This window comes from Puma concolor, chromosome C1 (assembly GCF_028749965.1).
Source record: "Puma concolor isolate L17-30 chromosome C1, mPumCon1.1.hap2, whole genome shotgun sequence".
In the NCBI taxonomy this organism is placed as follows: domain Eukaryota; kingdom Metazoa; phylum Chordata; class Mammalia; order Carnivora; family Felidae; genus Puma; species Puma concolor.
The window spans coordinates 196,952,492-196,966,820 of NC_141674.1; the positions used below are offsets into that span (position 1 = coordinate 196,952,492).

Below are 14,329 nucleotides of genomic sequence, written 5' to 3' on the forward strand. Positions count from 1 at the left end.
AAAAAAAAGAATCAGTTTGTCTTTTCATATCAGTCATATCATGGGATACATTTTCATCTTCTAGATTTTCTAAAATCTAGAAGCAGGTTTACAGGATTTTAATCTCATGTTCTGTCATTTTCAAGGGTTCAATAGTTAAGAGCATGTGTGTATGTTGTAGTTTTGTAGTTACGTGCATTTTTTTGTTGGTAATTTTTTGACGTGTTTACTCAGGTACCCAGAAGCCCTTACTGACCCTGCCTACAAGGGACAGATTCTCACCATGGCCAATCCCATTATTGGGAATGGTGGAGCCCCTGACACTACTGCCCTGGATGAACTGGGACTCAGCAAATATTTGGAGTCTGATGGAATTAAGGTAGTGCCAGCGACGACTATTTAAAAAGTCTCCATCTGGGGTGTCTGCCTGGCTCGGTCGCTAGAGCATGCAACTCTTGATCTCAGGGTCGTGAGTTTGAGCCCCATGTTGGATGTGGAGTCTACTCTAAAAAAAACAAGAAGTCTTGGGGCGCCTGAGTGGCTCAATAGGTTGAGCATCTGACTTCAGCTCAGGTCATGATCTCACAGTTTGTGAGTTCAAGCCCCGCGTCAGGCTCTGTGCTGACAGCTTGGAGTCGAGCCTGTTTCAGATTCCGTGTTTCCCTCTCTCTTTGTCCCTCCCCTGCTCACTTTCACTCTGTCTTTCTCAAAAATAAATAAACATAAGGGGCACCCGGGTGGCTCAGTCGGTTAAGCGTCCGACTTCGGCTCAGGTCGTGATCTCATGGTCTGTGAGTTCGAGCCCCGCGTCGGGCTCTGTGCTGACATCTTAGAGCCTGGAGCCTGCTTCAGATTCTGTGTCTCCCTCTCTCTCTGCCCCTCCCCCACTCATGCTCTGTCTCTCTCTGTCTCAGAAATAAATAAACATTTAAAAATATAAATAAAATAAGTAAATAAACATAAAAAAAGAAGAAGTCTCAACTGAAGGGGGGATAGTTGATTTATTTTTAAGAATCTAGGGTGGGCAAAGTTTCTCTCTAATACTGTAGTACAAACCATTAAATTCATGTTCTCAACCTTATTCCTATGTATATGAGAATAATTTTTAACATAACATTATTTTGAATTTCATTTTTCATGACATTTTGCATTTGTTCTTAATGCCTTGGATGAAACTTGGCTTAATTTGGAAAGATGTTGTTATGAGTCTAAATGACAACTATGCTGCAAGAAATAGTGATGAATTACCCTTTAAAAGATCCTTGGTAATCAACTCTGTATCAACTATTTGCCTTTTAATCTTATCTTATTTAGAGGATGAATAAAACATAACTTGTATGCCATTTTAAAAGTAAACACATTAAGATTTCCTAATCAAAATAAATTTGGATAATATTAGGAATGTGGACCATATAAACAATTAAAAAACGTGTACTCCAAATTAATCACTCTATGTTTTCATTCTTTTTTGTTTTTTTTACCACTCTATTTTTGAATGACTTGGACTGATCATTTAGATTAATTCTATTTCTCACAATTTTCCCCATATTTCTCAGTCTCCTTTAAATGTAGCCAAAAATTACTTATTCTTCATGTACATTAAACAAATGATTATTAACTAGATTATTGACAAATTCCATGGAGAAAAGGTACCAGGGTGCTGAGAAGTCGGGGACAGGAGTTAGCAACTGGTCTAAGACTTTTCCTCAACATGGTAATTAAGGCAACAGTGATGTATTTTAAGAGAAAAATGTTGATCCTGTTCCTTTTCCTTCAAGTCCCAAGGATTTTAAGGCTTGTATCAATGGATATAATAAACCTTTTTAAAAAAATGCAAACTGACTGTTATGACAAGTCACAAGAATTGTGTAATATTTCGTGGTCACACCTTTCAAACAACTCTGTTTCTAGGTTGCAGGTTTGCTGGTTCTGAACTATAGCAATGACTACCACCACTGGCTGGCTAACAAGAGTCTTGGGCAGTGGCTACAAGAAGAAAAGGTGAGAAATACGCAGGCTGCACTGCCTGGACTAATTCTCTCTCTCTCTCTCTCTCTCTCTCTCTCTCGGACCAATTCTCTTCTAAACCCTGAGGACCACATATTTTTAGTGTAATCCACTAGGTGGCACATGCTTGGTAGCACTTCTCTTTGAGGAAAGGGGCTAGAGAAAATTTTAGAATTTTCTATATTCTTGAGCCACTTAATTTTCCCATCCCCTTTTACCCAGGACCACGGTATGTATTTCTGTAATGGCTTTTAGTACCAGCCTTACCATCAACTAGCTGTGTGATTTTGTGCAGGTCGTGTAACCATACCACACTTTCTAAATCTTTAACTCTTATGAGAGCATAAACAGATTGCTATTAAGTTTCTTTTAGCTTAAACGTTGTGCCTCTATGACGCATAATTAGATATAATCTTATTTGAAGTAGTACGTGAAAAGGGCTAAAAACGTTATCTTATACTTTCCTTAGTTTAAGTATTATTTTGTAATAAAGTAACAGGATTCTCCTGGTTTGAATGTCAGATGTACTTAAAGTTAAGGGACCCGCTATATTTGGCTTCATCTCCAGCATTGCTGGAGCTGCTTTTTGTTGGATTGGTGCGGGGCCCGTAACTGGCAGAATATGATTCCGAGAAAGCTCTGCCACGCCAATGAGCATCTGTGTATTGGGGCTAAATGTTGCTCTTTTCTGAGAAATCAAGAAATCTTAATTTTGGCTTCCTGGGTCTCATTCTTTCTAGATTTTGAAAGGGAGAAGAAGGCATTTATGTCATCCCCTGAATTACTACTATTTTATTCTCAACCATTATCTGAATTTACTTCCCTTACCCAGACAACTAATTTTTGTAATGGTCATTGAGGAGACCCTCGCTCTAGTGTTTCCTTTGTGTCATTAGGGAACTGACATGACAGCTGCTCTGCGTAAGAACTAACAGTTTGAGGAAGAACTTAATTCATGACTTGTTAGTTTGTTTTTAAAATGTGCTTGGAATAGGGGCGCCTGGGTGACTCAGCTGGTTAAGCCTCCGACCCTTAATTTTGGCTCAGGTCAAGATCTCAAAGTTGGTGAGATCTTGCCCTTTGTGGGGCTATGTACTGACAGCATAGGGCATGCTTGGGATTCTCTCTTCCCCTTTCTCTCTGCCCCTCTCTCAAAGTAAATAAATATACATTAAAAAATTTTTAAAAAACGCACTTTGAATAGAGTAGAAGAGGGTCTAAGAGAGTAATCAGTTCACCTCCTTCTATGTATGTACAGGTGAGGAAAAACATGTTGCTCAAACATCACTGAAATAAATGGTGGAAGAAAAGAAATTAGAACTTATTTTTCGGATTCCTAACTCATCGCCCTTTTATTTTACCATATCTGTCTCTATCCAAACTACTCAAAGAAAAGAAAACAAATGGTGGTATTGCCTGATTTCCTAATAGGATGGGCAAACTTATTACATCCTGATTACTTAGCAAGCACCTTCAGAAAAATGTGTTGAGTGCCTAGTAGGTAGTAGGAACATTTGGCTCAAAACATGGATTTGCATGTATTTACATAAGATTGCTTCTGCAGTTCACAAATCCATTATTTATCTATATAAATACATGTAATAATATAAATATATAACATTGCCTCTTTAACATCTTGTGTTAAAAGAAACGAAACTATAGCAGAAGATTGATGTTCAGAATTTCTCTTTTTTTATTCTGTGGAAGGTCCTGGGTATTCAGAGTCCTGTTCCCAACTGGAACAGCAATTTACCGTGTTCTGACAACACAGTCACCCTGGGTCAGAGTAAAGAAGGAGTAGGGAAATTATTTACTGCTCAAGAAGATAGATGATGCTAAGTTTGTAACTTGAAAACAATATGCTGGATCTTATTTCCTCCAATTTCACTGTCACTACAAATTTTCTTTCTTATAGGTCCCTGCAATTTATGGAGTGGATACAAGAATGCTGACTAAAATAATTCGGGATAAGGTATGATCATCATCTTTAGCCAACCCTATGTTTCTTTATATGTGTATATATAATTCTTTATATATGTGTATGTATATTTATATATACATATATAATTTATATATATAAATTAAAAATAGTATATATACTATACTCTCTCTCTATAGACTTAAATATTATATTTTTTTCTCAGTGCTCAGGGAATCCAACAGTATGAAAGAGCAAATCTGGCCAATTTTTGTCATTTGGTCCTCTGTCATTTTGTTTTACTATTTCTAATGTAATTTTTCAGACTTAATACTTGATTGGGATGTTTGTTGCTGAATGGATTTGAGATTAATTCACTTGGCAGCAGGATATTGACTGCCCACTGGGTGTTCACTATCCCAGTGAGTCAAGGCCTTTATAAGTCAGCTCATGTGACAGTGAGACCAGTGGAGGAGGTAACCAGGTGCATAATAATTTTGCCTCAGTTGAATGCTGGCATGCTGAAAGATGTAAACTAGAAAGTGTGCAACACTTTTCCTGTTATTTGTTCGGTTTCCTTGGAGTGGTTATCTGTGAAATTAGTGAGTTCTATTTCATAAGTGTGTCCAATGAGCCCTGTATACGTTACCTCAATTATATACTCTTTCTTAAGACTGTTCAAAAGACCAAGGTGATAAAAGGTAAGTTTAACTTCTAGTTGGCACATCTCATAGCTGAAATATCTGACCCCTCCTTTGACAATATCTCATCACCATCTGCTTGCTTTTTCTTGTTGTAAGAGGAGGGCACTATTTTTTTTTCATACACAAAATCTTCACATCCCAAAACACAAAGACACTTTACTTCACTACCATGTACTAAATTCCCCAAATGCCACTGAATTTTTTTTCATTGAATTGTATTACATAAAAAAGAAAAAATAATAAATGATACATCTGCAAAGTGAAATGGATTCTTCAAGCAAATCTGTTGCAGACTCCCTGTTAGAAAGTATATTGACATAGGATCTCTGTACACAGAAAGAACAGCTTTCTGAAAACAGCTTTTTGTAAATAAGGCACACCACATACCCGTGACTAGAAGGAGGACAGTGAGAGTTTACAATATCCTGTCCCTCACCTCTGCTTTTACTTCCTCCTTCATAATTTTCCTGAGAATAGATGTTAATGAGATTGTACATCCCAAGTTGATTCTTGTGTTTTCTTAGCCCAGTGGTATTGTGAGAGCAGTAAACAGTGGTAAGGCTACTTGAATTGGAAGGGAATAAAATTGGGGAATTCAATTTGGGCTGCAGAATCAGCGGGTGAATAAAAATATAGTCAAGCCTAATGATTTGGAAAAATGCTTTACAAGACTATATTGTACTCGTCGTGTGGTATGTTGGCTTAAGATGAACCCTCTTTTATCACAGGTGGTTACGTTCTCAAAATTCGGCTGAATAGTGGCACCTGGGTGGCTCAGTCAGTTAAGTGTCTGACTCTCGACTCTTGATTTTTGGCTCAGGTCGTGATCTCTTAGTTCCTGAGCGGGAGACCCATGGGATTCTCTGTCTCCCTCTCTCTGCCCCTCCTCCACGCACACACTCCTCTCTCAGAAATAAATAAACATTAAAAAAATAGGCTGAATGGATTAGCACAGGTAAAATAGTAGTATTGCCTCTTATATTTGACTATGTTGGTTATATTTGACTATGTTGGTTCATATTAAAAATGTATATTTTGTGACTTTCTGTTCTGTTAATCTTAGGTTGAAAGGTAAGATTGTATTTCATTCAGCATGCTTTAAAAAAAGAAGGAATGAGAACTGAAAACCACATTTCAAAATTAGGGATCCATAAACATGGTCAAGGAATTCTGTGATTTGGATGATAAGAGTAAATAGAGACCATCATGAAATGTAATAATCCAGCGTGGAAGTGAAAAGTGGTTTATAGTTCTTTTTCCCAGAGTGTGAGGTAGCACTCCAGTCTAATAATCACATCGAAATAACCATCATGTTTGAATGATGTGCTGGTACATTCTACCCTCACTCATTCCCAAGTGACTACTTCTTCCCTTAAGGAATACATTTCAAAAGGAAACAAAAGCTTCTTTCTCTTTCCTTCAATGCAGTAATTTCTTGGAGAAAGGCAAATCAATGAATTATTTTGACTCCCTCCCACCCCTAATAAAGTCTTGATTACTAAATGTAATATGCCATTTTTCTAAATAGAAAAAAACTAGACTTACTAATAAGTAAATCTCAAGACATTGCTAATAATAAGAAAACATTTGCCATCTTCAGCTAGCAAGGCTAATTTGTGAAAACTTCAGAGAGGTCTAAACATTCTTTAAAGTTCAGGTCCTTAAGGACACCTGGACATTTACATATCTAAAGCAGTGAATATTTTCAATGCTTCTTCTCAAAATTGATGACTTACTTGGCATTTCATCTTTCTTTCTTTCTTTCTTTTAAAAATTTTTTTTAATGTTTATTTATTTTTGAGACAGAGGGAGACAGAGCACAAGTGGGGGAGGGGCAGAGAGAGAGGGAGACACAGAATCTGAAGCAGGCTCCAGGCTTTGAGCTGTCAGCACAGAGCCTGATGTGGGCCGAGCCCATGAACCATGAGATCATGACCTGAGCTGAAGTTGGACACCCAACCGACTGAGCCACCCAGGCACCTCTTTCTCTTTCTTTCTTTCTTTCTTTCTTTCTTTCTTTCTTTCTTTCTTTCTTTCTCTCTTTCTTTCTCTTCTTTCAAGTTATCTCTATACCCAATGTGGGGCTCAAACTCATAACCCCGAGATCGAGTCACATGCTTTACTGACTGAACCAGCCAGGTGCCCGCATTTCACATCTTCTTGTGAATGAATTTTACTATCATAATATAATTAATTCTCATTCTTTTCTATTTTCTACAATTTTTAGATTTCTTATTTTCTTCTCAATAGATTGTTTTATCCATGTCTCCCATGAACTATCTTTAGGTCATATGCACTAAGGGAATAGGTAGCCTAAATAGTTTAATTGGCAGTCTGGAGCTTGGAGGCCTGAATTCTGATGCCTTTTGATCTTGCTTACTCCAGGTCACAATCTCAGCCCTAAAAAAATGAATTGTACTTCCCAGAGCATTTCTCAAAATGTACCATGCATCTTTCCAGGTTGAGAAGATGAGGATCTTCTTTCTGCTGATGGTTTTGAGTAGTTATAAAGACATTTAGATCTTGGAGCTGCTGTGTAGGTCCCTGTGAATGGATCCTGTTAGCACCTTGACTGTTGCTCCCTTTTAACTGTCTAATTTTTTGATTTGACAGGGTACCATGCTCGGGAAGATTGAATTTGAAGGTCAGTCTGTGGATTTCGTGGATCCAAATAAGCAGAATTTGATCGCTGAGGTTTCAACCAAGGTGAGAGATTTCCCTTCACATTTTGTAGTTTTATTTCTTGTAATATCAAAATTTTCACTGAGGCAGAGGTCATCTTCCTGAAGCACCAGAGTTGAGGGAAAAAAGGATCTCATAGCATCTGAAATGTACAAGTCATTCCGTTTAAAGTTAGTAACTTTTTGGGGCGCCTGGGTGGCTCAGTCGGTTAAGCATCCGACTTCAGCTCAGGTCACGATCTCAGGGTCCGTGAGTTCGTGCCCCGCGTCGGGCTCTGGGCTGATGGCTCAGAGCCTGGAGCCTGCTTCCGATTCTGTCTCCCTCTCTCTCTGCCCCTCCCCCGTTCATGCTCTGTCTCTCCCTGTCTCAAAAATAAATAAACGTTAAAACAAAAATTTAAAGTTAGTAACTTTTACTTGCATTGATCTAGCATCAATCAGAATGGCTATGGAGAACAACATTTCATGAAGAATTCCAGCTGTGAGGACTTAGGTCCACCAGGTTCTTTTTTTCTTTTTTTTCTTTTTTTTAATGTTTATTTATTTTTGAGAGAGAGAGAGAAAGAAAGAGAACGAGTGAGGGAGGTGTAGAGAGAGAGGGAGACACAAAATCCAAAGCAGGCTCCAGACTCTGAGCTGTCAGCACTGAGCCCGACTCACTGCTCAAACTCATGAACCATGAGATCATGACCTGAGCCAAAGCTGGACACTTAACCAACTGAGCCACCCAGGTGCCCCCACCAGGGCCTTTTCTTAAGAAAATGTTATTAAAGGACTGAAAATTGCCTGATTAATAGCATGTCAGCCTCAGAGAAAACACATGTTGATATTATCTGGTATTCCTGTTCCTATTTCTATTCACATGGAAATGGGAGACAAGGATTAGAGGTCCCAGACAATCAGTAGTGAGCCTTGATGTTGGGCTCAGACATGCATTCACAGGATGCTGAAGCATAAGAGAGATGAGTTGTTAAAGACAGTGAATTTTAAATTATATGTAATTGTTTATATATTTGAAATTTGATCATGCCATATGCAGTAATGTCTTGTTTTTAATTCCAAAATTTGTCCATTCAAATGGCATGGAACTATTTTTCTGTATTTTTTTCTAGACATTTCCCTGTGAAGTGATTTGGTCTGAGACACAGCATGAAAAAGTGCTGTTTTTCCTTTTAGAATTGAGAGCTACCTTGGGGATCTAGTGTAGGATTTTCCACATGTGAGAAATGTTGACCTAGAGAAATTCACCTTAAAAAAATTCTGTGGTAATGAGGTTAAAAACGCTGCATAACATATTCCTCTCTTCAAGAGTCATAATACAAATTCATATATTCATGTGTCTGTGAATTCTTGCTTAAAACTGCTGTCATTCTGTATGAAGAGCGTATAATGTATTTGTGTAGAGACTAGAAAAAAGGAACCTACCTGTATTTTTATAAACATCATATGAAGAGAGAGATTGCAATGGTGAAAACTGGCCCTGTTTCTTGATGCTTGGTGCAATTAAATAATTTCATTGTAACTGTGATAAAATGCATATTTGTATCAGACTATATTCTATGAGTTTTATTTGGATATGGTTGATAACTTAATTCATTGTCTTGTAATTGCAATTTGATGTAGCTACAACTAGATGGTAATATTGCTTTATTTTGTAGCAGAAGCCTAAGGTTAAAAATAAGTATATGCTTTTTCAAATTATGTGATGAGAGAGATTATCTGTAGCATTTATAGATCAGCTCAGCAATAATTTCTGCAGATCATGGAAAGAATGGGGTATTTTTTCTTTAGGATAGTTAGCTAAAGAAAAAATGTGACAAACTTTATATATATTTTTTCAAGTACAGTCTAAGGATTGTCATTTGCCATTCTATAGCGTGTGTGGAGAGTGGAGAGTAGAGAGTAGATATTTCAGTTAAAGTAAAATACTCTTTCAAATATCCAGGTTGCAACTTTTATCTAAAACTTTTTGGAAACATTGAAATCATCCTAAATTCAGAATATACTAGCTAATTCTCAAAGCTGAAATCCGTGTGGGCACCCAGTCCTCTAGGCTTTCTGTTACTATTATTTCTCCTTTTATGACTTTGGGGAACTGATTCTTGGGTAAATGCCTGTGAAAATGGGTCTGACTCCAAGCAGTGCTTAAGATGTAGGTAATGATTATCATATGCTTGGGGATCCTTTTATGAAGCCTATCATTTCAATGCGGATAAATGCATAGTAACCTAAAGAGACCAGTGGTCTACACTAGCTTAGCAATCATCCGATTCTCATCCTGATTTTATCCATTAGCCCCACTGCATAAGCCTAATGCACAACAGCTCTACCCCATCCAGCCTTTATTACAAGTTGAAGATCAAGTGGTATTTAAAGCATGATGTATCTATTACCGCATCTGCCTAGTGCTGAATCAGGCAGTAATACTTGAAAATTCCGTTGCCACTGGTTGTTAATGAGGCAAATCATGGGAGAGATTATTGTTAACTATGGAAGCAACCAATTTCTCAGGGACCATCCTTATTACTGTAATCTACATTTTATGTAAAACAGCAAAGTACCCTTTGCTTCATAAGAAAAGGTGCAGTCTGTGGCACTTGCTGTGCCTTTTTTCTACATTGATTGTTAACTGCCAGTCACTCCCTAGTAGTCAGCAATCACCCTGTTACCAATGTAAGTGCTAAGCATCTTCAGGTGTTATGATATGATGTGTTTATGATATTGGTGTGCTGCTCACAGCTAGACCTTCCCTCTCACTCTCTGCGTTTTCAAATGGCAGGATGTCAAGGTGTATGGCAAAGGAAACCCCACAAAAGTGGTAGCTGTAGACTGTGGCATTAAAAACAATGTAATTCGCCTTCTAGTAAAGGTAAGTAATTTGTTGCATCTCGAGGGTGAGGATTTGTAATATGGATCTTTTTAGTGTGAAACTGATTTCCTTTTTCTGTTTCAGAGAAAGCTAATGTGTTCTCTCAGAATGTCAGGGGATCCGTTCTCTTTTTGCTCCCTTTGATCTACAAAATAAAATTTATTCCTGTTAAAATTAGAGATGTGGAGTGTGTTTTTAAAAAATCTTTAAAGGCCACAAACAGAAGAGTGATGACTTCTTATCACTTATTGACTGACATTCTGAGACATGCCATGCTTATTTTCTTTGAGTTTAGAGATGACCAAAAATTGAGAGTCAGTTGGAGAACTCCTCCATTGGAGTACAATTATTATGTGACAAATGTTTTCAGGGATCATGCCCTGATAGAGTACAAACTTTCACATTGCTTCATATAAACTCTTAGGCAACCAATTAAAATTAAACCTTAAAAATTCTGCAGGAGAATGTAACCATTATAATGTTTCCTTAAATACTGTTTTGTTGGGATTTCTCCTTATCCCACTTCTCCATCTCTCTCCCTACCTATGTCTTTCTGTTTCTGTTCCTCTCTCTCTCTCTCTCTCATATGCGCACATACACAGATATTTCCATAATACCAAAATCGTTGTGAGTACAGAGGAATTCTTCAATTCACCTTCTCTTCGTTCGAGAGTATCAGCCAAATGATCTAAATCATGATTTTAAATTCTGGCCCATTTTATTAATAAAAACTTGCATGGACTCTTCAGTAGCAGATGCTGTCGATGGCCTATCTGTATCTCTTTCTCGTTTCACCATTATAGGGCATTTAGCCCATTCTCCAGTTGCAAAGGCCTGCACTTCATTGCTTGAGGGCTCTCTTTAGTTGGTTGGAGCCTATTGACTGGCAGGAAATACTATAGAATTAATGATCCCTGGAGCACCCCCTACCTAAAGTCAAGAGAAGTTGAGTGTGTAACTATCTCAACTCTGACCCCATGACTGAACTATCCTGAGAGTGGATTGTCTACACACTCAGAGTTCCTCAGTGGACTGAAGCTCTAGGTGTTTATAGAACTTGATAATGCATAATTTATTGGCGTGTGTCACAGTGTCACTTCTTAGAAACCCATCCAAATAAACTTCTTTTTCTCAAATTCTTGTCTCAGGAAATGTTTCTAGGGAAACCATCAAAGATGTCTTCCTACCCACTTCTATATACAAAAGTTCTAATTATTCAATGACAATACATATACTACAGATAATATGAGAAAACGCTAGGAAAGAAGGCTGCTAAAAAATTTGGTCAGGTAAAAAAAGCAAAATTGAAAAAGATGAGAGGTAGACTAGCATAATTTTGCAGAAAATGGATTTCTCTCTCTCTTTTTTTAAAATAACTCTCTACCACAGCTTGTGAAAATAATATTCCTGGGTGCCCAGTCAGGAATTTTTTTAGGCCCTGAAACCTCCTGAAATATGGGAAAGTACATTATTTTTTTCAGGATCAAAACTTTAAACATGTATTTTCTTCACTTTCTGTTGACCACTGGCTCCATCTATATTATACAAAATACAGTGAGCCACCAAAGAATTTTTCACTCAGCATTATTCGTTTGAATCATGTACTCTTTTTCCCCATTAGGGAGTGGTTAATCAAGAGAAGGTCTAGGCAAAATTCTACTTTGGCAAAGAAAAATGTTATCAAATTGATTATTTTTGCATTTCTTTTCTAGCGAGGAGCAGAAGTGCATTTAGTTCCCTGGAATCATGATTTCACCAACATGGAGTATGATGGGCTTTTAATTGCCGGAGGACCCGGGAACCCAGCTCTTGCACAACCACTAATTCAGAATGTCAAAAAGGTACAATGCTCCTGGGGGTAGTGTGTATCTGTGTGTGAGGTGGAGGGACTCTGCTATGTAACTGTCACAAAGGCTGTAATATATTTTAGGTATTCCCATATTCTTTTCCACTCCTGTCTATGACCTCTGAGGCAGTGTCAGCAGACACGGTATGGGAGGAGAGAGTACCAGAGGCAAAAGGAACCTTTCTTTAGGCAAAGTAACTGGGATTGTGTCCTCGATTCAAGAGAGCAGGAGTCCAACCTCCAAATGTGTCTCTCTGTACAGTCGTAAAATGACAATTCACATTTCTCACCATGACTTTGGTACCTACAACACCTTCAGGTTTCTAAAGAAACATTAAATTTTGTTTAGTTTATTAAGTACATTTTATTGAATTCTAATGCTACAAATTTGTCAGTCATGTTTTTTTTTTTAATTTTTTTAACGTTTTCTTTATTTTTGAGACAGAGAGAGACGGAGCATGAATGGGGGAGGGGCAGAGAGAGAGGGAGACACAGAATCAGAAGCAGGCTCCAGGCTCTGAGCCATCAGCTCAGAGCCCGACGCGGGGCTCAAACTCACGGACTGAGAGATTGTGACTTGAGCCGAAGTCGGACGCTTTACCGACTGAGCCACCCAGGCGCCTCTCATGCTCTTATTTATAACTTTTTTTAAGTTTATTTATTTATTTTGAGAGAGTACACACACATGAGAGGGAGATGGGCAGAGAGAGAGAGAGGGAGAGAGAATATCCCAAGCAGGTTGTGCACTGTCAGCACAGGGGCTCCATCTCACTACCGTGAGCTCATGATCTGAGCCAAAATCAAGGGTCGGATGCCCGACCGACTGAGCCACCTCGGTGCCCCTATAGCCTTAACTTTTTATTCAATTCCTATTTTCTTGTTAATTAAGAAAAAAAAGGATGCTTCATTTTTATTCCTTCAGAGGCAGCATTTTGGGGGGGGGGGTGCGGGGACTGTACTCTAGTTCATAAAAATTCTCCCTGTATTAGGTTTTGGAGAGTGATCGTAAGGAGCCATTGTTTGGAATCAGTACAGGAAATTTAATAACAGGATTGGCTGCTGGTGCTAAAACCTACAAGATGTCCATGGCCAACAGGTGAGATAGTTATGCTTCTGTTTACAGGTCAAACTGGATCTGCAATGGTGTCAATAACTAAACGCAAAAGACTACATGCCATTTTCTTTAGAAAAAACAGATAACTGTACTATTACATGGTTCACAGTTGTCTGACTACCCGATACCACTTTTATTACATTTTTGAAAGGCAGCCTTCTCTAACAATAACGTTGCTGTCGTTTAAAGTTATTTTCCTTCCCTTGGCATAAATTGAGGTTGTAATATCAAATGACATTATCAAATGATAGAATATCAAATGATATTCTAAGGGAAACTGTTCTGGTTTCTAACATTGTAGGACTCTAGTGTGACTTAAGAACCGGGAAGTCTTCAATCCTCTTGGTTTTACTTCTGACCCCACATGATGCCAATTTATTTAATATGGAGCTTTCCTCCATGGCCCCCCCCTCTGCATGAAGTGTAATTCAGAATAATTCAGGACAGAGTCATCTCTTTATTATTTCCCCCACACTCTCTGGCTTTAAAATTACCTAGCTCCCTTAAAATAAATCACTTATATTTGTCTCTCTGTTAAGCTAGTGAGCAATTCTTAACTTTTTGTTATGAGTGCAGTTCTCCCTTTTCTAAAATTGTACAAGTTTAATAGACCTGCTATTTAACACACAGCAAAGCTTCCTGAATTGATTTTTGTTGCTAAAATTATTGGGATTAACAATCTGTGACTTTTCTCACAGAGTAATTTTCACTAAGCAATTGAAACTTTCACATTTTAATAGGCTTTACTTGTTCACTGTTTTACAACAAATGTATTTATATTCTTCTCTTCACTTTTCCTTTTCCTTATTCTTTCTCCCCTTTTCCCTCCAGAGGGCAGAATCAGCCTGTTTTGAATATCACAAACAGACAGGCTTTCATTACTGCTCAGAATCATGGCTATGCCCTGGACAACACCCTTCCTGCTGGCTGGAAACCACTTTTTGTGAATGTCAACGATCAAACCAATGAGGTAGGGCCCTCAATAAACCTGTTCAGTTGGCAATGAGTAATGCTGGGCTTTTAATACTCTGTTATACACATACCTTGTTTATGTGGGCTTTTTTTGATGTGTGTGTGTGTATAAGAACTCCTCTTATAGGTTATTTCCCATGGCCCTCTGCTTTTTAAAAAGTCATTTCTGTCTTATTCTCTCATCAGTTGACTCATTAAGATCCACTCTTTGAGTGGTTAATCAGTGACTGTCTTTCACA

At 38.0% G+C, this 14,329-nt stretch overlaps 1 protein-coding gene across 1 annotated transcript in view; it reads left to right on the top strand.

Moving 5' to 3' along the window:
* The window catches only part of CPS1 (carbamoyl-phosphate synthase 1), a 128,545-nt gene that overhangs the window by 25,761 nt on the left and 88,455 nt on the right, over positions 1-14,329 (top strand). Inside the window, exons 3-10 of the mRNA XM_086719534.1 lie at positions 214-358; positions 1,891-1,980; positions 3,902-3,958; positions 7,222-7,314; positions 10,069-10,158; positions 11,871-11,999; positions 12,994-13,100; positions 13,950-14,088. Coding sequence (XP_086575660.1) covers positions 214-358; positions 1,891-1,980; positions 3,902-3,958; positions 7,222-7,314; positions 10,069-10,158; positions 11,871-11,999; positions 12,994-13,100; positions 13,950-14,088 — 850 coding nt within the window. The remainder of the gene's footprint in view (positions 1-213; positions 359-1,890; positions 1,981-3,901; positions 3,959-7,221; positions 7,315-10,068; positions 10,159-11,870; positions 12,000-12,993; positions 13,101-13,949; positions 14,089-14,329) is intronic.